We start from the raw sequence: 22,526 nt of genomic DNA on the forward strand, positions 1-22,526 counted from the left end.
TTTATCCAGGTTGTTCATGCAAAGTGCTTCATGGTTCTTCATTGTTCTTCATGCAAATGATCTTCATGCCTGCATGTCATCAGGCCTGTTGTGCTATACCATCTTGATTGCTGAGAAGAAATGCCATGCATGTGTCCTGCCTGTTTTGCTGTGATGTCAACTGAAATATGGGAGAAGTGGCCAGTCTGTAATCCTGATGGCTTTCTTGCCATAATCTTTAAGTAAGTGTCTATATTTTGCTGTTATTGTATAATCTGTTGTGTTCACCTTTATCAAGGAATAAATTACATTTTATCATATATAAGTCTCGTCCCAGTTCAAACACAGGTATATATATATTTATATATAGTTTTGGTGTAAATTACAACCTGTCACAAGCTACCGTGACAACGTCCTCCTCTATTGATCTCTCTGTGTTTGTACCCCAGGGCTCTGTTCTGGGACCTCTTCTCTTTTCTCTGTGCACACTTTCTCTAGATGACCTAATCACATCTCTTGAGTTTAAATATCACCTCTATGCTGACGACACTCAAATTTACTTTTCAACCCCTGACCTTACACCTGCTGTACAGACCAAACTTTCCGAATGTCTCTCTGGAATATCATCCTGAATGGCCCTACGCCGACTTAAACTTAACTTGGCAAAAACTGAGCTTCTCATACTTCCTCCCACACCTGGCCCTACTACCTCCTTCCACATTACTGTTGGTAGTACTATCATTCACCCAGTAGCCCAAGCACGCTGCCTAGGGGTCACACTCGACTCCTCCATCACATTCTCCTCTCACATTCAAAATGTTTCTAAAACCCGACGCTTTTTCCTCCGCAGTATTACAAAGATACGCCCTTTCCTCTGTTGGTCAACTGCTAAAACTCTGACTCGGGCCCTTATTCTCTCCCGTCTCGATTACTGCAACCTCCTGCTGTCCGGCCTTCCTGCCTCTCACCTGTCTTCCCTACAATCTATCCTAAATGATGCTGCCAGAATCACTCTCTTTCCTAAATCTGTCTCAGCGTCTCCCCTGCTAAAATCACTCTCCTGGCTTCCTATCAAAACCCGCATCTCGCACTCAATTCTCCTCCTCACTTTTAAAGCTTTACTCTTCTGCCCCTCCTTACATCTCAGCTCTAATTTCTCGCTATGCTCCATCTCGACTCTTGCATTCTGCTCAAGGATGTCTTCTCTCTACCCCCTTTGTATTTAAAGCCCTCTCCTGCCTTAAAACCTTTCTCACTGACTGTCCCACACCTCTGGAATGCCCTTCCCCTCAATACCCGACTAGCACCCTCTCTATCCATCTTTAAGACCCACTTGCTTAAAGAAGCATGAGTAGCACCATGGATAATGTGGATAATACTATACACCTGATACATAAAGCTTGGCCCCTTGCAGACACACTTACCAGAATGCCCTCCTGTATGTTCCTCCTACCAATTTGATTGTAAGCTCTTCGGAGCATTGACTCCTTTTTCTAAATGTTACTTTTATGACTGAAGCACTTATTCCCATGATCTGTTATTTGTATTATTTGTTATTTATATGATTGTCACGTGTATTACTACCGTGAAGTGCTATGTACACTAATGGCGCTATATAAATAAAGATACATACATACATGTATGTCCACTGATATAGACCTTTATCAATATTTACATGTTGGAGTTTTGCTGCTACCTGTTATACTGTGCCCACAAATGATATCACTTATTCAGCAAATCATGCTGTCCAGCTCTCACTATTTATAAGAATGCATATCATTTTTACTTTTATAAAGAAAAGTTCCTTCAACACAATGCAGGCAAATTTACAGTAAGACGTGGAATCTCTTGCATTTTCCTACCAGAAAAGTGTTTTTACATGTTGGCCAATATACTGAAAATGAGAAGATTTGTTGATGTGCCATTCGGCCAGTCATCCTACAAGGCAGTAACAAGAGGAGGAGAGGTTTAGAGAAAATCAATTGTGAAAAGCAGATAAATTAACATATTATTTTCCCGCCTGTTCCTTTTCACCATTATGCAGCTTGGAAAAAAAAAAAAAAAAAAAAAAAAGGACGTCGTCATGGGGCAGACTCCTCCTCCCACATTATATTGTTTAGATAAATAAGCTAATGCAGTCTGTATAATAACCCTTTCTGCTCGGGAGTTTACATCCTAGGTCTCCCACAGCCTTTCTGCCCCCCCCCCCCTTCTCTAATTTATTCTTTTGTATTAATAACTAATTTTACAAACTGGCCTTCGTGAATCCCTTTGAAAAAAAAAAACACCCCTGTAAAAATGTTGATATGAAAATTTTACGAATACATCATTGGTGTTATGCGGATTACAGATTTGTAATATGCTACTGGAGTTTTGTCTGCAATGTATTATTAATGCCTTTTCATAATAAACAGATGGGGTGGCAGACAGTCTGCAGCCCCAAAATGGTTGCACATATTGTGTATGTATGTATACTGCATTGTCCACATACGCTTTATATTAAGTGTTTGTTCACGCTTTATAACTGTCTCTGAATGATAAATCACGTTTATTTTTAGCCCTAACAGAGGTATATTTAATGCGTGCAATGAACAGGGAGAGAGTCACCCGAGGACGCATAAACTGCCAAGAACCATTATTTATTCCTCTACTTTTTCTTTCGCCCATCAACCGCCGCTGGCCCGAGTGACGGAACCTTCCCCGCAGGGCACGACGTGGCGGGGGGTAGGAGGTACAGTAGTTAGGAGGCGGGTGGTAGGAGGCACAGTAGTTAGGATGCGGGGGAGTTGATAGGACAATAGGCGGCCACAAAATGAAAAAAAAAAAAAAACAACTAGACAGCCTTCCTTTGTCTGAGGCCTGTGCTGTGCATGAGGTAATCCCGCTACCTCACATTACACTGAGGTTTAGCGCGCAGTGGCCATTTTACCACATCTTCCTCCGCCATCATCTGCCACAGAGCGGCGGCTAACAAAAAAATGCGGAGAGCGCACAGTAATCACTCATAAACCCAGCTTCAGGGAGGGAGGTTTATTTACACTGCACCCCCCTCCAGCACAGAGGTGAGGTGGTGGGGGGGTCATTCAACACGACGTCGACTAGGAAGGAAGGAAGGGGGGACTTGGCATCCTCCCACAACCCCCCCATTCACCAATGACCGGGGGCGGAGCCGCCGCGCCACCCCGCTCCCCCCGCCTCCCCAATGGTCTCTCCCAGAGGTTACCGGAAGTTATGAGGCGCTGCCATGTTTTCTGCTGCTTTGTTGTAGGTTTCATGCAGGAGCTTAGCCGATTTTTTTTTTTTTTTTTCTTTCAATTTCTCCAAGCGCTGGTCTCCCTCCTCCTCCTCCCTTTCCCCTCCCCCCCTTCTTTCCCCGGGATCGCCATGGAGGCCAACTGGACCGCTTTCTTGTTCCAGGTAAGAGGAAGAAATATCTGCAGATATCTAGACACAAATAAATATAAAAAGGGCGACTGGGATCTACACCCTCCTCCTCTCCCGCCTGCTTAACCCTCCCCCCCTTACCCGCCGCCGCCTCCCTCCTCTCCCCTCCCCGGGAAGCGGGGACACCCGGGAGCATACAACCCCCCCACACCCACCTCCCTCCTCACCCTCCCTTCCTGGGCACAGAGAGGGGAGCTGGCTGCACCGACCGGGGAGAGGGAGGCGAGGAGGCAGCACACAGGCGCTGGGTTTTATTTTATGCAGTCTCTCTTCCCCCCTCCATGTCATTAATCCACATTGTTATAATACTGATGGGAAACTCTGCATTTTTATTAATGAATAGTAATTAATAAAAGCGCGGGGGACCGAGCAATATTTTAACGCGTTTATTATTTTTAGAGAATGCGTGTAATACTTTTTATTTATTTTTTAATGCCAAGAGTGTGACAATAGCATTGAACACGATGGATATCATGGAGACGGAGGGGACTGGGGAAAGCTCCTGGCTGCTGGGTCATCGTCCTGTCTTTTTATCCCCGAATATAATCCATGTCTGTAACGCTTCCAGCAGCACAAGAGACGGGCGCTCACCGGGCGGTAAAACGAGGTTTCACCAGCGGTCTAGGCGCCAAACGAGAACAAATAATTTTAAATAGACTGACACAATTTGGCAGCTTTTTTATACTACCGATTGGGATTCAATAATAATAATGTAATCGAGTGGTGCTGTTATTTATTTTCTCTAAGGGTTCATTAATAACCTTCACCTTTTAAATAGCCTGGAGAGGGAAGGAGAAGCGACTTAGTGGAAATCATTACGTTACATGAAATAGAGGAGGGAAGGAAAGCTCGGGATGGTTACACTGATGGAGACGGAAAGCTCATGGCCGCGATGTTCCCTCGCGTCTCGGGCTCTGTGAGGTGAAGCAACCCTAAATAACCCAGTCACTTCCCGCGCCAGACACGGGACATGTATTTATACCCCGGGGGCAGGTGCACAGCTCTCCCCGGTAACACTGGTTGTGTTAAATACCCGCAGTCTGCGATCTTTGCAATTGGTTTTCTTTCAAATTTGTCATTCACCTGTTTGTTATTTTTTTTCCAATTTTTTTTTTTAAAGCGCTGGTTTATCCGCTATATTTACACCGAGCTGCTGCACATGCTTTGATCTCAGAGGGCACAGTGTGTGCCGTTTCCCAAATGAAAGCGTCCTGCGGTGTGCAATGTGCGACGAGCAGACACTTAATCCGTGCGCAGAGCCAGCTCCCTCTCATTTTCTTCGCGGCTTTCTTTGGCTGCTGTAGATTATGGTGGGCTGTTGATATTTTGTATCTAGCCCCCTTTCCCTATGCCTAAGGGAACTACGTGGGCAACTACGCATGCTGCTGTACCTGTTTGCTCACAGAAGGCCAAAGGGCCAGCTCAGACAGAACGCGCGCAGGGTCCGTCGCAATTTCGGGTTCGGTGGGAGTTTTCACATTGAAAACTCCACCGGCGGCAAAGTGCAGCGTAGTCGCTGCAACATTTTGCCGCCACAACCCGAATTGAAATTTGGGGCTAATGTCGCGTGACGTGAGCTGGTTCAGCCAATACAGGCGACCTAACGCCTGCAGTTTGAGCAGAGATTGCTGGGCTGCAGGAGCACGTGGAGGAGGCGCGAATGCAAGCACGGTCCCGCAGCAGCCTGTCTGAGCGAGCCCTAAAGCTGCGCTTATAGTGCCTTGCGACGGCGACACAACGTCACTCTGAAACACATCAATTGACTGTCGCAAGCGCTTATAGAACGCACGACGTCGCGACCAAAATTTTTTAAGGGGGGTAAATTTGATTTTTTTTTAGAGTCGCCACATGACTGTCTCTAAATTAATCAAATTGCGGGGCCCGTCCCTTTTAGTGACGCCACTGGCCCTGTCGCCAGCGACGTCGCAAAAAATCAAATTACAACTTTCGCCAGTGGCGACGGGTGACGTCATCGGTCGCGTCGCCAGCACTATAAGCGCGGCCTAAGCCTCCGCTTCTGGGAGCCTTTCTCCTTGCGTGCAGCGTCTCCACCTCTGAGAGATCCCAGCGTTGGCGGGATAACCCCTCGCAGGAACAGATATACAGTAATACACCACAAAATGTATTTAACTAAGGTTTACTGTACACACATACTAACACAAATGACATAGCTGTACCCACAGTATGAACCCAGTGCTCCAACACGTGGTGGTTCCCCCAAAGTACTGAGGGTGCTGTGGTACCAATACCCCTTGTGTCCTGTTTCAGCAATTCCCACCCAAATGTGAGGTAGCGCTACCCCCTGTGGATGTAGGTGCATGTTGGGTACCTGCCTGGGTACTCCAGTACCCAGCTGTTGTTTGTCGCGATGGGTTGGAGCGGGACCAACAACACAAATCCCCTCTCTCCTAAGCGACCTGATCCTCTTTGTCAGGTGAGCTCCAGCTGGGGGGTCTCGTCTGAATCGTCTGGGGTACTGAGGCCTGATTCCAGGTCGCAGAGCACCACGTGGCCGTCCGGTCACCGGTACAGAAATATCAGTAAGGGGAAGAGTCCCTATCTGGGGCCTTCCCTGCAACACTCTTCTACTATGGTTCAGGGCCTAGGGGGCAAGATCTAGATCTAGGCCAGGAAGCATTGCTTCCTTGACACTTCCTTCTTCTTTGCCTCCTCCGTCCAGACTAGCGCGCGAGCGCCCTGCATGCAGAGGATATCCTGTTCTCCCCCCCTCCCCTTGCTACAATTTTAATTGCTGGGCAGTCCCATGAGGTACAGTCCCTCCCTCTTGGGATTCCGGGACTTGTAGTTCCGCGACCGAATATACGGAGCCATCCTAAAGGCCGCCGCGCTATTTCCGCAAAGCATTCTGGGGATTGTAGAATATGGGCTTTTGAAGATGGCCACCGCTTCGGTCGAAACTACGCATGGACGGCAGTCTGAAGCGATCGCCACCGCCACCTCTCCCCACTCGCTTGAACGCCGGCTGGCAACCAAGCAGTTCACCCTCACCGGAGGTAAGCAGAGGGACTCTGCTACATGTACATGAATGCTTTTTTCCACTCTTGGCTCATCTTTCTTTTCTTTGAAGGGATTGTGGAAATCTCTGCAACAGCTGTTGAGGCCTGTTGTGGTTAGCTTTATTTTAGTATGTGTATAAAATTGGGGCATTATAGTGTCTTTTTCATGTACTCTAATCGTGTGTTTATATAAAGTTGTGCATTTTCAATTCATGAATACAGGATTGTATTCTAATGAACAGTTACTTATGTCTTTTTTTAAAAATTTTTTATTAATTAATGTAGTGCTTTGGTAGGCTTTGCTATAAAAGGCACTGTTCCATCAAAAAGAGATCTGTATGTTTGCGTAAATACACGTTTAATTTGTATACTATGTAGAGATTTGGGTTACAGAGGAAATCGGGCGCTATTCTTATGTACACGTATTCAATGAAATTGTTGGTTTTGGTATAGACACAAATAAAAACATTGTATCTATAAAACGTAAAGACTAAGGACATTTTTTTTGAACGCTTTTAAGATCTCATAAACATCTTTCTCTGATGCACTGCTTATTTATTTTTTTGAATGCTGCCAGCAATATTAAGTTACTTTTTGTTTTTTATGGTTGACCAAGAGTATTTTTAATGGCTTCTTGTAACATGTCTGTTTGGCCTACAGGGGCTGATGGTATTTGTGTAGTAGGTAATACCGAAGGGGTCAGGGGATTTTTATATTTTACTATGCAAACTGGATATTTTAAGATTATTCTTTTATGGCGGTATGGGGGGAATTGTTGAGTAAATGTTGAGTTTTGTCATGGATTATGTATGTGTAATATATCTATCTATATCTCAGACGAGATATGACAATCATCAACATGTGCAAGGTTGACTGTTAATCTGTATATTTTTTAATGCACAGCTGCTGGAAATGGCTACCTTGAAGAGTAGTTTTAATACGTTTAGTACTGTTAAGAGCCCGGTCCACAAATGATATCATATCCATGGTTACAGTATGTTGAGTGCATTTTTTTGTTTAAAATATGTTCACATTTTTAAATTGAGCTTGAAACTGAAGCGGTCTGAGGAATAAAATGGATTGTTTTGTGTGTAATATGGAAGGAGAATTTTTTTCAGTCAAGGCATTCAGGATTTATGACTCATTGATGCTAATTTGCTTCTCTGACATTCAGTACAAAATCTTTTACCCTCTGGCAGTGGAGGCTCAAAGTACCATAGCTCGCCACCCTAGGTGATGAAATAGCTTTCTTTTTTCATGGTGGTAAATCTTGGATTAAATATAGAACAATGTTTCTGCTAAATTCTCACATGCAATGTATTAAACATTTCTATGATTTTCCAGTTTATTTTAACCTTTGTGATGTCACTTAGTAACTATTCCTGTCACTGCTAGACACCTTATCCAATATACTGGAAAGCAGTTCCTTGAATGGAGCAGACCACTTTTCAGAGCAAATGGGAAATACTGTTTTACAGCAAATTGAATCAAGTGACCTAGAGAATGCAGAGCATAAAACCGTTTTATAATCTTTGTAATTTGGCATACTGCTGAACGTGTCGTTTTTTTAAGAAGACGGTATTGCATATGTTGTAAATGGGCCTTGAGACATTTGGCACATTACCTTGTTACACAATATTTTTTCCAAATGGGAAACACCGGCCACCACTTGCTCGTACTGATTTCTGTATCTTTATTATTGGTGAGGCATATTTTATTTTGTATGGAATACAAACTTTTACCTTTTGCTGTAAAATGCAGGGACGATAGCTGCCATGTTAAACAGTTACTGTGAACTTTGAAAACTTTCCCTTGGCAATTATGGTAAAATAACAGCTCCTGCTGTTTAAGTCCCAACCCCTCATCAGCTTGCACAGTAAACATGCTGGACAATTATTGGACATTTTTGTTAAGTTCAGGGTATTTCTATCTGGAAACACCCCACTGCATAAAGCACAGTGACAAATTCCACAAAGCATGGGGTGCATTCTGTTTAAAATTCATACCTACGTACATAGGTTGAATGCAGTGTTGGTGGCATAGTTGCAGAGATTAGTGCCTTGGCATTTCATTTTTTTTTTTCTATGGCGGACAGACATGAGTCCCACAATTATTTTCATCAGTTTCTGTAAAATTAAAATTGCTGATTTAATGACAATAAACTAATGAAAGAAGAGCAAATAAAATGTATTGTCTTAATGACAAATGTTGTAAATTTATGCAGGCAAAGAAGGGTGGGTAGCTTGTTGGTCCTTCGGCTGTCTAGGCCACTTTGGCATTTTAATTGAGAAAAGCTTTTTATGTCTCTGCTGTTAATTTTCACACAAGGCTACCTGCTTTTACCTTCTCTTATTTCCCACTTCTCAACAACCATTTCCACCAGATATCCCTCTCAAACACCTGTAATATTTTGTTTCTGTATTTCTGATATACCAGATGAAAGCCCCTAAGAGGTTCAAAAGGTGGTAGGGGAAGTCTGGTGTTTGTGGAGGGAGGAGCCTTATTGGCACTAGCAACCAACTGAATTTACAGCTTGGAATTTACAGCTTGGTATAGTACAACCACAGTTCCTAATACAGCTGAACCCCGTTATAGCGTGCCCCTATATAACGAAAATCCACTTATAACACGGTTTTCACGTGGCTCCCGTATTTATTTATTTTAATTTTGTACATATTTTTTTAACATTTTTTTTGCACACTGCAAACTCTCTCTGCACACACTCTCTCTGCACACACTCTCTGCACGCACTCACACCACACTCTTTGCACGCACTCACACCACACTCTTTGCACGCACTCACACCACACTCTCTGCACGCACTCACAGCACACTCTCACAGCACACTCTCACAGCACACTCTCACAGCACACTCTCACAGCACACTCTCACAGCACACTCTCACAGCACACTCTCTCAGCACTCACAGCACACTCTCTCAGCACTCACAGCACACTCTCACAGCACTCACAGCACACTCTCACAGCACACTCTCACAGCACACTCTCACAGCACACTCTCACAGCACACTCTCACAGCACACTCTCACAGCACACTCTCACAGCACACTCTCACAGCACACTCTCACAGCACTCACAGCACACTCTCACAGCACTCACAGCACACTCTCACAGCACTCACAGCACACTCTCACAGCACACTCTCACAGCACACTCACACCTCCCACTCCCCCTCCCTACCTTTGGAGATCGGAGCGGGGGGGGTGTTGGGAGGAGGGGTGTCGGGCAGAGGGGTGGTGTCGGGAGGAGGGTGAGTGAGGAGCAGGCTGGGACTCGGAGGGCCGCGTGGGCTAGGCCCAAAACTGATAATGCCGCGGAGGGCCATTAGGTGTGGGGGCCTCGGGGGGGGGGGGGAGGAAGTGGATGCCGGTGGAGGGGGATGGATGCCGGTGGTGGGAGGTAAGGAGCAGGTTGCGGCTGGACTCGGAGGGCCGCTGCTGGGGGACGTGTAGGGCTTCCGGCCACCCCTTTCTTCCTTCCCTCCTTACTCCCAATCGGGCGCGTGGCGGCCAATTTTTTTCCCGCGACCCCGTTACTAACACGGTGATCTTGGGTGGACCGCGCTATAACGGGGTTCAGCTGTAGCTCCTTGTTGACTGCCCTGAAAAGTCTCTTGTTTGCTGGCTTCAGTTGTTTTAAATTGAAAATATAAAATGCAAGAAAATCAGAGGGAACTTTAAAGGTGCAAGAAAACTAAACCAAAGATAGCATTAAAAAAAAATTGGCATAATGATTCAATCTATTTTTCACCCCCCCAAAATATTATATATTCAATACGTAATACAGTAATTTTTTTTTTTTTTTTAGTAATATGGCAACCATATTTTACCGTTCCCAAACACCTAAGTTATAACAAACATTTTCTGGAAAACTATCCTTTAAAAAAAAAAAATAACAAAAAAAAAAAGGGATTTTAGACACCCTGGATTTTTGTTTGTATATAGATATATAATAGATATATAATTCGGCCTTCAGGAAAAAAAAACTTTGTCCCCTTTAAAATAAAAAGTAAAAAAATTGGCAAGCGTTTTTTTTTTTTTTTTTTTTTAAACCCTCGACTTGATACATGTACGAGGTTTACTTGTAACCTCTAATAACTTGACTTTATCTCTTTACTTTGGCTAATCATTGCATAATTAGTTTAAACAACGAAAGAGGAAAAAAGGTTGTATTCATAATTTACAAGCTGTTCTATTACGCGTTTAAATAAAGATCGTAAAAACACTGCAAAGTATTTGGTTACTACTGAGCCTTTAAACATTTGACTTATTTTTCTGTCTTTTTGTTTGTTTTATTTTGTCTGTCAATTGCCTATATTTAACCTGTAACACATACCTAACTTTTTAAGTGCAAGTACTGCTTTATGACCAACATGAATTCTCATTCCAGCAACATTAGCATATTCAACTGTTTTGCTGACCAGAACTGTTCTGCACTACAACTTCCTTGTATGGTTTCCTACTACCACTGAAGCCTGTGTCTTTATGGTGTACTGAATGCCGTCTATGTACTGTATGCCGTCTATGTACTGAACTATGTTAATAATTTAGTAACTCTTGTATTAAAATGTTATATTTATGCTAAATGCATAACATGCAGTAAAATGTATCTTTAGTAACCAATGAGAACGAGCGCCTTTTTTTTTTCCCCCTTATCCAACCCTGTCCTTATCAGAGCCAATCAAGATAACTAATGAAAACATTTGATCGGGACATGTCTAAGAAATGCAATATAGAACACATTTCCGAAGAAGTTGAAGCAGTCACACGTTTGCCTTTAGCATGGTTAGATTTAAGAAAGCCAATTAGGTTGTTATAGTTGCTAAAAGTTGTTTCTTGGCAGACTGAAGAATTGCATCTTCTAAATCAGAATAAATACTAGAAAAGTGTTTGACTATTATGTTAAGAGGAAATTTGAATACCATTTGAGTATGGAAGCGATAAGAAACTTGAAGTAGGATGCATTATACTGATGGCTGTTCAAGAAAATAGAAAAGGCCCCTTTTTTAGTGTGGGGTGTGTGTATGTATATATATATATGTATCTATGAATCCATGAATCCGTTGAGAAATTGTTACATTTGTAACAGAATTTTGCTTCTGTGTAGTGCCTCTTGAAAGTATGAAGAAATCTCTTAATATAAACAGCTATAGCCTCAGTAAGCATAGTATGTTTACCAGTGTCTGTGACTTCAGTAGCTATATTATCCCCAAGTGACCTGTTATTACCCATAGTAATACTCCATGCATGTCATCTTTGTAGATAAATGTTCACTTCCTTTTCTTAGTTTGTAGAAACTTCAAAGGAAAGTATGTTGCTGTATTTATCCTGTGATCGCACACAACTTACTTTATAACCTAATCAAACATGCCCTCTGAAATAACAGGTAAATGAGTAACTTGGCACATAAGCTTTCACTTTGTAGAACTTTGTGTAAATTTGATAAATTGCAGCAGTTAATGTAGGTAACCCCCGTTGTAAATTAAATGCTGTGTAGTAATATGGTATATCAGCATGTATATTTTCAGCATCCTAAGATCAAGTCTGGTCAAGAAGTAGGTAACAAGAATGAAGTCTCAAGAACTCGTAACCAACTGTGTGTGTGAAGAACGATTGTGTTGGTTCATAAAATAGTTTCACAACCAGTACCAAAACCATGCCTCGTCATCAGAAAAACTACTAGTAAATGGCCATAATCCCATTAATTAGGGGTATACATGCTTCCTTCTAGTTTGCTGCTGCAGTATAACTGTCCAGGCCCAATATGGAAACTAGAACTCTTAACAGCTTGGAATGTCTGACCTCATTAAAGGTATTACTATTTGATGAATTTTGGTTAGAAGATACTGAAGTTTTCCAATGTTTTTCTTTGGTCATTTTCTAATGAGACGATTTTTTCTAGGCTAAAAGAGGACAGCCATACTCCATATTGGTTGTATCATTTTCATGATAAAACTGATTTTGTCTAGATATATTTTTATTTTTCCCTACTCATCACTTTTTTTTTTAAATCACATTTTTTCTCTTTGTGGTGGAAATGCATTACTTTGAATAAAAACGCCTGAATACAATGACTGCTTTGGGTTTAATTACTTTCCAGCGGTTTTTCTTTAATTAAAAAAAATAAGCTGGTTTTTTTTAAATATAAAACGGGTCGTCCAACAAACAATATTTATCAAGACAGCGTGTATGTGTGTGATTTTTATTTTTTTTTTCCAAATGGAAATATTACTGTATGCTCATTGTATGCTCATTTGCATGTCTTAGACAGGTCTGCAACCCCGGGCTTGTGAAAGGGTTGCAGACCTGTTTAACACATGCAAATGAGCATACATTAATATTGAAATTTGCTATATGCTTTACTGTGGAGGGGTTTTGTCACTTTTTTTTTTACCCACCATAACTTAAGTGTGTGTGTGTGTGTGTGTGTGTGTGTGTGTGTGTGTGTGTGTGTGTGTGTGTGTGTGTGTGTGTGTGTGTGTGTGTGTGTGTGTGTGTGTGTGTGTGTGTGTGTGTGTGTGTGTGTATTTTATTTTTATTTTTTTATAAAAAAATTTTGGAGGAACCAACACAGTTAAAGAAAGTTGTTTTTCAGTGGAATTTTTTTATATATTTTGAATTATTTTTAATTTCAGGCTCACGAAGCCTCGCATCATCACCACCACCATCACCATCATCAACAACAGGTGGCCCAAAACAGCTTGTTGCCACTCTTAGGCACTCCTGTCGAGCCTCCCGATCAGAAGCCTATGTTACCTTTGCCCATAATACACAAACCTCAGCCTCCAGTAGAACCCATAAAAGAGCCTGTTGTAGTGAAGAAGGAAAAGCCCAAAACTTCATTTATATGCACATATTGCAGCAAAGCTTTCAGGGACAGTTACCATTTGAGACGCCATGAGTCCTGCCACACAGGGATAAAGTTGGTGTCACGGCCAAAGAAAATGCAGACGTCACCGGTGGTGCCACTCATCTCGACTATTGCTGGGGACAACAACAGAACATCGCTGGTCTCGACTATTGCAGGAATATTGTCAACAGTAACCACGTCTTCCTCCACCACCATTCCCAGTGCCAGTTCTAGTATCCCATCTATGCCTGTGACTCAGACGGTGAAGAAGCCCAGCAAACCAGTCAAGAAGAATCACGCTTGTGAAATGTGTGGGAAGGCCTTCAGGGATGTGTATCACCTCAACAGGCACAAGCTGTCCCACTCGGACGAGAAGCCCTTTGAATGCCCGGTCTGCAACCAACGTTTCAAGAGGAAGGATCGCATGACCTATCACGTGAGATCCCACGAAGGGGGAATCACCAAACCCTACACATGTAGTGTTTGTGGAAAGGGCTTCTCCAGGTATGTCAGAGCTCATTAATACATTTTGTTGAGTAAATGTTGCTTTGTGCATTTGTGTGTTTTCTGGAAATCCGTGTTATAAATCCTTCTGCTGCAATATTGACATATTGAACACATTTTCATGTTTTGTATGTTTCATTTGCTGGGAATGCCAACAGTTTTTGTTTTTTTCCCCCCTGTATTTTAGAAGTACAGGGTTCCACAGTGGGCATTTTCAATTTGACGGACTGCGCTTAAGTTGACTGTCCTTTTCCCAAGCAGTTTACGGCCTTTTCAGCAAACTGAGGCCCCATCGCTGGGATATCTTCTGCCATATGGCATGATTTTCCTCCCAGGCTACACAATCGCCTGATTAGTACCATTGCGTGTCTGTGTCTTACCTACAGCATTTGCATGTGGCAGTGATTCTCAACCAGGGCTCTGCGGAACCCTTGGGCTCCGTGGAGCAGTCCAAGGCGTTCCGCCTGGCCGTCCGCACTCAATGCAGCCCCTGGCTCCCCTGCTCCCTCCACCTCCCTCCTAGGAGCGCGCTCTAGCAGTCAGGGCACTTCGTGTGCATGCTGCTATAGAGCTCCTGCTGCCTGAGGTAGGCATATGGCATGGGAGAACTTGGCTTATGAGCTATGGGGGTAGGGGGAAAGGAGAGGGTGATCAGTCGGCTGCTGCAAACTTTCCTTCTGAGATATGGGAAGGGGGAGAGGAGTAGTTGGAGAGTCTGCTTCTGCAAATGTGTGTGTGAGTAGAGGTGTGTGTGTGTGAGTAGAGGTGTGTGTGTGTGTGAGTAGAGGTGTGTGTGTGAGTAGAGGTGTGTGTGTGAGTAGAGGTGTGTGTGTGAGTAGAGGTGTGTGTGTGAGTAGAGGTGTGTGTGTGTGAGTAGAGGTGTGTGTGTGTGTGTGTGTGAGTAGAGGTGTGTGTGTGTGTGTGTGTGAGTAGAGGTGTGTGTGTGTGAGAGTAGAGGTGTGTGTGTGAGAGTAGAGGTGTGTGTGTGAGAGTAGAGGTGTGTGTGTGAGAGTAGAGGTGTGTGTGTGAGAGTAGAGGTGTGTGTGTGAGAGTAGAGGTGTGTGTGTGAGAGTAGAGGTGTGTGTGTGAGAGTAGAGGTGTGTGTGTGAGAGTAGAGGTGTGTGTGTGAGAGTAGAGGTGTGTGTGTGAGAGTAGAGGTGTGTGTGTGAGAGTAGAGGTGTGTGTGTGAGAGTAGAGGTGTGTGTGTGAGAGTAGAGGTGTGTGTGTGTGAGAGTAGAGGTGTGTGTGTGAGAGTAGAGGTGTGTGTGTGTGTGAGAGTAGAGGTGTGTGTGTGAGAGTAGAGGTGTGTGTGTGTGAGTAGAGGTGTGTGTGTGTGTGAGAGTAGAGGTGTGTGTGTGTGTGAGAGTAGAGGTGTGTGTGTGTGTGAGAGTAGAGGTGTGTGTGTGTGTGAGAGTAGAGGTGTGTGTGTGTGTGAGAGTAGAGGTGTGTGTGTGTGTGAGAGTAGAGGTGTGTGTGTGTGTGAGAGTAGAGGTGTGTGTGTGTGTGAGAGTAGAGGTGTGTGTGTGTGTGAGAGTAGAGGTGTGTGTGTGTGTGAGAGTAGAGGTGTGTGTGTGTGTGAGAGTAGAGGTGTGTGTGTGTGTGTGAGAGTAGAGGTGTGTGTGTGTGTGTGTGAGAGTAGAGGTGTGTGTGTGTGTGTGAGAGTAGAGGTGTGTGTGTGTGTGTGAGAGTAGAGGTGTGTGTGTGTGTGTGTGAGAGTAGAGGTGTGTGTGTGTGTGTGTGTGTGTGAGAGTAGAGGTGTGTGTGTGTGTGTGTGTGTGTGAGAGTAGAGGTGTGTGTGTGTGTGTGTGTGTGTGAGAGTAGAGGTGTGTGTGTGTGTGTGTGTGTGTGAGAGTAGAGGTGTGTGTGTGTGTGTGTGTGTGTGAGAGTAGAGGTGTGTGTGTGTGTGTGTGTGTGAGAGTAGAGGTGTGTGTGTGTGTGTGTGTGTGTGTGAGAGTAGAGGTGTGTGTGTGTGTGAGAGTAGAGGTGTGTGTGTGTGTGTGTGTGTGTGTGTGTGTGTGAGAGTAGAGGTGTGTGTGTGTGTGTGTGTGTGTGTGAGAGTAGAGGTGTGTGTGTGTGTGTGTGTGTGAGAGTAGAGGTGTGTGTGTGTGAGTAGAGGTGTGTGTGTGAGAGTAGAGGTGTGTGTGTGTGTGTGTGTGTGTGTGAGAGTAGAGGTGTGTGTGTGTGTGAGAGTAGAGGTGTGTGTGTGTGTGTGAGAGAGTAGAGGTGTGTGTGTGTGTGTGTGTGTGTGAGAGAGTAGAGGTGTGTGTGTGTGTGTGTGTGTGTGTGTGTGTGAGAGAGTAGAGGTGTGTGTGTGTGTGTGTGTGTGTGTGTGTGTGTGTGAGAGTAGAGGTGTGTGTGTGTGTGTGTGTGAGAGTAGAGGTGTGTGTGTGTGTGTGTGTGTGTGTGTGTGTGAGAGTAGAGGTGTGTGTGTGTGTGTGAGAGTAGAGGTGTGTGTGTGTGTGTGTGTGAGAGTAGAGGTGTGTGTGTGTGTGTGAGTAGAGGTGTGTGTGTGTGTGTGTGTGTGTGTGTGTGAGAGTAGAGGTGTGTGTGTGTGTGTGTGTGTGTGTGTGAGAGTAGAGGTGTGTGTGTGTGTGAGAGTAGAGGTGTGTGTGTGTGTGTGTGTGTGAGAGTAGAGGTGTGTGTGTGTGAGTAGAGGTGTGTGTGTGAGAGTAGAGGTGTGTGTGTGTGTGTGTGTGTGTGTGAGAGTAGAGGTGTGTGTGTGTGTGTGTGTGTGTGTGGAGTGGGTGTGTGTGTGTGTGTGAGAGGTGAGGTGTGTGTGTGTGTGTGTGGGAGTGGGGTGTGTGTGTGTGTGTGTGTGTGTGAGGGTAGAGGTGTGTGTGTGTGTGTGTGTGTGTGAGAGAGTAGAGGTGTGTGTGTGTGTGTGTGTGAGAGTAGAGGTGTGTGTGTGTGTGTGTGTGAGAGTAGAGGTGTGTGTGTGTGTGTGTGTGTGTGTGTGTGTGTGTGTGAGAGTAGAGGTGTGTGTGTGTGTGTGAGAGTAGAGGTGTGTGTGTGTGTGTGTGTGTGAGAGTAGAGGTGTGTGTGTGTGTGTGAGTAGAGGTGTGTGTGTGTGTGTGTGTGTGTGTGTGTGTGTGTGTGAGAGTAGAGGTGTGTGTGTGTGTGTGTGTGTGTGAGAGTAGAGGTGTGTGTGTGTGTGTGTGTGTGTGGTGTGAGAGTAGAGGTGTGTGTGTGTGAGAGAGTAGAGGTGTGTGTGTGTGTGTGTGTGTGGAGAGTAGAGGTGTGTGTGTGTGTGTGTGTGAGAGTAGAGGTGTGTGTGTGTGTGTGTGTGAGAGTAGAGGTGTGTGTGTGTGTGTGTGTGAGAGTAGAGGTGTGTGTGTGTGTGTGTGTGTGAGAGTAGAGGTGTGTGTGTGTGTGTGTGTGTGTGTGTGAGAGTAGAGGTGTGTGTGTGTGTGTGTGTGTGAGAGTAGAGGTGTGTGTGTGTGTGTGTGTGAGAGTAGAGGTGTGTGTGTGTGTGTGTGTGTGTGTGTGTGTGTGTGTGTGTGTGTGAGAGTAGAGGTGTGTGTGTGTGTGTGTGTGTGTGTGTGAGAGTAGAGGTGTGTGTGTGTGTGTGTGTGGTGTGAGAGTAGAGGTGTGTGTGGTGTGAGAGTAGAGGTGTGTGTGTGTGTGAGAGTAGAGGTGTGTGTGTGTGTGTGTGTGAGAGTAGAGGTGTGTGTGTGTGTGTGTGAGAGTAGAGGTGTGTGTGTGTGTGTGTGTGTGTGTGAGAGTAGAGGTGTGTGTGTGTGTGTGAGAGTAGAGGTGTGTGTGTGTGAGAGTAGAGGTGTGTGTGTGTGAGAGTAGAGGTGTGTGTGTGTGTGTGAGAGTAGAGGTGTGTGTGTGTGTGAGAGTAGAGGTGTGTGTGTGTGAGAGTAGAGGTGTGTGTGTGTGTGTGTGTGAGAGTAGAGGTGTGTGTGTGTGTGTGTGTGTGTGTGTGTGTGTGTGTGTGTGTGTGTGTGTGTGTGTGTGTGTGTGTGTGTGTGTGTGTGTGTGTGTGTGTGTGTGTGTGTGTGTGTGTAGAGGTGTGTGTGTGTGTGTGTGTGTAGAGGTGTGTGTGAGAGTAGAGGTGTGTGTGTGTGTGTGTGTGTGTGTGTGTGTGTGTGTGTGTAGAGGTGTGTGTGTAGAGGTGTGTGTGTGTGTGTGTGTGTGTGTGTGTGTGTGTGTGTGTGTGTGTGAGAGTAGAGGTGTGTGTGTGTGTGTGTGTGTGTGTGAGAGTAGAGGTGTGTGTGTGTGTGTGTGTGTGAGAGTAGAGGTGTGTGTGTGTGTGTGTGTGAGAGTAGAGGTGTGTGTGTGTGTGTGTGTGTGAGAGTAGAGGTGTGTGTGTGTGTGTGAGAGTAGAGGTGTGTGTGTGTGTGTGTGTGTGTGTGTGTGTGTGAGAGTAGAGGTGTGTGTGTGTGTGTGTGAGAGTAGAGGTGTGTGTGTGTGTGTGTGTGTGTGTGTGTGTGTGTGTGTGAGAGTAGAGGTGTGTGTGTGTGTGTGTGTGTGAGAGTAGAGGTGTGTGTGTGTGTGTGTGTGTGTGTGAGAGTAGAGGTGTGTGTGTGTGTGTGTGTGTGAGAGTAGAGGTGTGTGTGTGTGTGTGTGTGTGTGTGTGTGTGTGTGTGAGAGTAGAGGTGTGTGTGTGTGTGTGTGTGAGAGTAGAGGTGTGTGTGTGTGTGTGTGTGTGTGAGAGTAGAGGTGTGTGTGTGTGTGTGTGTGAGAGTAGAGGTGTGTGTGTGTGTGTGTGAGAGTAGAGGTGTGTGTGTGTGTGTGAGAGTAGAGGTGTGTGTGTGTGTGTGTGTGTGAGAGTAGAGGTGTGTGTGTGTGTGTGTGTGTGTGTGTGTGTGTGTGTGTGAGAGTAGAGGTGTGTGTGTGTGTGTGTGAGAGTAGAGGTGTGTGTGTGTGTGTGTGTGAGAGTAGAGGTGTGTGTGTGTGTGTGTGTGAGAGTAGAGGTGTGTGTGTGTGTGTGTGTGTGTGAGAGTAGAGGTGTGTGTGTGTGTGTGAGAGTAGAGGTGTGTTTGTGTGTGTGTGTGTGTGTGTGAGAGTAGAGGTGTGTGTGTGTGTGTGTGTGTGTGTGTGTGTGTGTGTGTGTGTGTGTGTGTGTGTAGAGGTGTGTGTGTGTGTGTGTGTGTGTGAGAGTAGAGGTGTGTGTGTGTGTGTGTGTGTGTGTGAGTAGAGGTGTGTGTGTGTGTGTGTGTGTGTGTGAGAGTAGAGGTGTGTGTGTGTGTGTGTGAGAGTAGAGGTGTGTGTGTGTGTGAGAGTAGAGGTGTGTGTGTGTGTGAGAGTAGAGGTGTGTGTGTGTGAGAGTAGAGGTGTGTGTGTGTGTGAGAGTAGAGGTGTGTGTGTGTGTGTGTGTGTGTGAGTAGAGGTGTGTGTGTGTGAGAGTAGAGGTGTGTGTGTGTGTGTGAGAGTAGAGGTGTGTGTGTGTGTGTGTGTGTGTGTGTGTGTGTGAGAGTAGAGGTGTGTGTGTGTGTGTGTGTGTGTGAGAGTAGAGGTGTGTGTGTGTGTGTGTGTGTGTGAGAGTAGAGGTGTGTGTGTGTGTGTGAGAGTAGAGGTGTGTGTGTGTGTGTGTGAGAGTAGAGGTGTGTGTGTGTGTGAGAGTAGAGGTGTGTGTGTGTGAGAGTAGAGGTGTGTGTGTGTGAGAGGTAGAGGTGTGTCTGTGTGTGAGAGTAGAGGTGTGTGTGTGTGTGAGAGTAGAGGTGTGTGTGTGTGTGTGTGAGAGTAGAGGTGTGTGTGTGTGTGTGAGAGTAGAGGTGTGTGTGTGTGTGTGTGAGAGTAGAGGTGTGTGTGTGTGTGAGAGTAGAGGTGTGTGGGTGTGTGAGAGTAGAGGTGTGTGGGTGTGTGAGAGTAGAGGTGTGTGTGTGTGTGTGAGAGTAGAGGTGTGTGTGTGTGTGAGAGTAGAGGTGTGTGTGTGTGTGTGAGAGTAGAGGTGTGTGTGTGTGTGTGTGTGTGTGTGTGAGAGTAGAGGTGTGTGTGTGTGTGTGTGAGTAGAGGTGTGTGTGTGTGTGTGTGTGAGTAGAGGTGTGTGTGTGTGTGTGTGTGTGTGTGTGTGTGTGTGTGTGTGTGTGTGTGTGTGAGAGAGTAGAGGTGTGTGTGTGTGTGTGTGTGTGTGTGTGTGTGTGTGTGTGTGTGTGAGAGAGTAGAGGTGTGTGTGTGTGTGTGAGAGTAGAGGTGTGTGTGTGTGTGAGAGTAGAGGTGTGTGTGTGTGTGTGTGAGAGTAGAGGTGTGTGTGTGTGTGTGTGTGTGTGTGTGTGAGTAGAGGTGTGTGTGTGTGTGTGTGTGTGTGAGTAGAGGTGTGTGTGTGTGTGTGTGTGTGTGTGTGTGTGTGTGTGTGTGTGTGTGTGAGTAGAGGTGTGTGTGTGTGTGAGAGTAGAGGTGTGTGTGTGTGTGTGTGTGTGTGTGTGAGAGTAGAGGTGTGTGTGTGTGTGTGTGTGTGTGTGTGTGTGTGTGTGTGTGTGTGTGTGTGTGTGTGTGTGTAGGAGTGTGTGTGTGTGTAGGAGTGTGTGTGTGTGTGTGTGTGTGTAGGAGTGTGTGTGTGTGTGTGTGTGAGAGTAGGAGTGTGTGTGTGTGTGTGTGTGTGTGTGTGTGTGTGTGTGTGTGTGTGTGTGTGTGTGTGTGTGTGTGTGTGTGTGTGTGTGTGTGAGAGTAGGAGTGTGTGTGTGTGTGTGTGTGAGAGTAGGAGTGTGTGTGTGTGTGTGTGTGTGTGTGAGAGTAGGAGTGTGTGTGTGTGTGAGAGTAGGTGTGTGTGTGTGTGTGTGAGTAGGAGTGTGTGTGTGTGTGAGAGTAGGAGTGTGTGTGTGTGTGTGTGTGTGTGTGTGTGTGTGTGTGTGTGTGTGAGAGAGTAGGAGTGTGTGTGTGTGTGTGTGTGTGTGTGTGTGTGTGTGTGTGTGTGTGTGTGTGTGTGTGTGTGTGTGTGTGTGTGTGTGTGTGTGTGTGTGTGTGTGTGTGTGTGTGTGTAGGAGTGTGTGTGTGTAGGAGTGTGTGTGTGTGTGTGTGTGTGTGTGTGTAGGAGTGTGCGAGTGTAAAAGAGTGGGTGGGATAGGGGAGGAGGAGAGAGATCATTCATCCATAGGGGGGATGCAATGTGAGATGCAGGAGGGGATGGGAGGGGGGTGTTATGTGAGATGCTGGGGGGGGGGTGATGTGAAATGCACGGGGCAAAATCATTACAAAATATATACACATTGTTTATTCAAAAGTATGAGAATTATTATTTATTACCCCTACTACTTTACACATGTATTTTGTGATTTACCCCTGTCTAACATGTGTCATCCAGATGGGGGTTCCCCGAAATTTTACGAAATACTTAAAGGGTTCCTCCAAACAAAAAAGGTTGGGAATCACTGGCATGTGGGGATCACACTAAACAGAAATAGGCTTATGCACCTTTGTGTTTTTTTTTGCTCGTTTATGTCCTGACATTATTTATATAGCAAAAATAATGCAAACAAATCTAGTCTCAAATTTAGCCAGTGGTGTGGTTTGATTTTTTTTTTTTTTTTTTTTTTTTTTTTTAAACCTGGCTTTGATTTAAAATGTGTAACTAGGGACGGCATAGATAAGGTTTTTAAGTAGCAGTGCCATCCACCACCATGAACACATGGGTATGTGTATTTTCCTCATTCAAAGTATTCTCTTTAAAAAAAAATTTGACACTTATCTTCTAGGTGTCCAGTTTTCCTCATTGAGGTTGATTAACATTGGTGATGTGTTTTTGGGGCGTTTTTACATTGCAAAACCTGCATATCCCCCCCTCGCCCCTATATACTTTTGAGAAGTTTGAACAGTGTTGAAGTCAGGCAGCAGATTTAATTTAAAAAAAATTGTGTGTACATTTTCTATAAATTAAAAGCCACATTGAGAATGTTGGTATATTTTGTTTTTCCTCCCCTCGACTTGGCATTGTTATGAAATAGCAGAATTACATGTTTATATTAATGTTTTTGTTTCTTCCCCTCCCCACCCCCCCTCCTCCCTCACAGGCCTGATCACTTAAGTTGTCATGTGAAACATGTTCACTCTACGGAAAGACCCTTCAAATGCCAAGTAAGAGCGCACGTGTTTTCTTTAAAGCCCATGTCTCACCAACTAAATGTATTGACGTTTGAAAGAAGCGAAAGCATTGTCCTTTAACAACTTTTAATTGCAATTTACCATTTAGGACATGGTTTTCAGGCCTAAATTTGAAATTGTAACAGCAAAGTAAAAACTACCATGGAAATTCTGAAGGTACAATAAGTTATTACAAAACAGTTTACAAAAATCTCTAAAACAGCCATTATAAATTATTATTTTTTTAATTATGCAATGTATGGGATTTGAATATAGGAGAAAAATAAATCCCTATTATATAAAAACATTCTGTACTGTATTATGCGATGTATGCCCTGAAACTCGTACCATTATCAATTGTGACGTTTGTCTGCATCTGTTCACCAGTTCCCACAGCTATAAAGTAGTTTATTTATAAAAATGTTTTACCAGGAAGTAATACATTGAGTTACCTCTCATTTTCAAGTATGTCCTGGGCACAGAGTTATGATGACAAATACATGGTTACACATCCATAGTTACATTAAGTGAACAGGGTTATACACTATATGCACGACATTGCATGCACAGTTAAAGATAATATATGTTATAGGCGTATGTAACAGTTACAGACCAGATTAAAATGTGAGACAGCCTTAGTTTTGAAAGAACTTAGACTGGTGGTGGCTGAGAGAGTCTCTAGTAGATTGTT

At 44.5% G+C, this 22,526-nt stretch overlaps 1 protein-coding gene across 5 annotated transcripts in view; it reads left to right on the forward strand.

The window, feature by feature from the left end:
• Positions 1 to 2,939: 2,939 nt before the first annotated feature.
• The window catches only part of VEZF1 (vascular endothelial zinc finger 1), a 33,358-nt gene continuing 13,771 nt past the window's right edge, over positions 2,940 to 22,526 (forward strand). For 2 of the 5 annotated variants that reach the window (XM_075589534.1, XM_075589535.1), the window contains exons 1-3: positions 3,252 to 3,396; positions 13,095 to 13,813; positions 21,766 to 21,829. In XM_075589534.1, the coding sequence (XP_075445649.1) occupies positions 3,253 to 3,396; positions 13,095 to 13,813; positions 21,766 to 21,829 (927 nt within the window). In that variant the 5' untranslated portion in view covers position 3,252. Of the gene's footprint in view, positions 3,397 to 6,229; positions 6,438 to 11,765; positions 11,846 to 13,094; positions 13,814 to 21,765; positions 21,830 to 22,526 lie in introns of those variants that run through there. The other 3 variants (XM_075589536.1, XM_075589537.1, XM_075589538.1) reach the window with 3 other exon arrangements.

The sequence above is a fragment of the Ascaphus truei genome, chromosome 3 (assembly GCF_040206685.1).
Source record: "Ascaphus truei isolate aAscTru1 chromosome 3, aAscTru1.hap1, whole genome shotgun sequence".
Taxonomy (NCBI): Eukaryota; Metazoa; Chordata; class Amphibia; order Anura; family Ascaphidae; genus Ascaphus; species Ascaphus truei.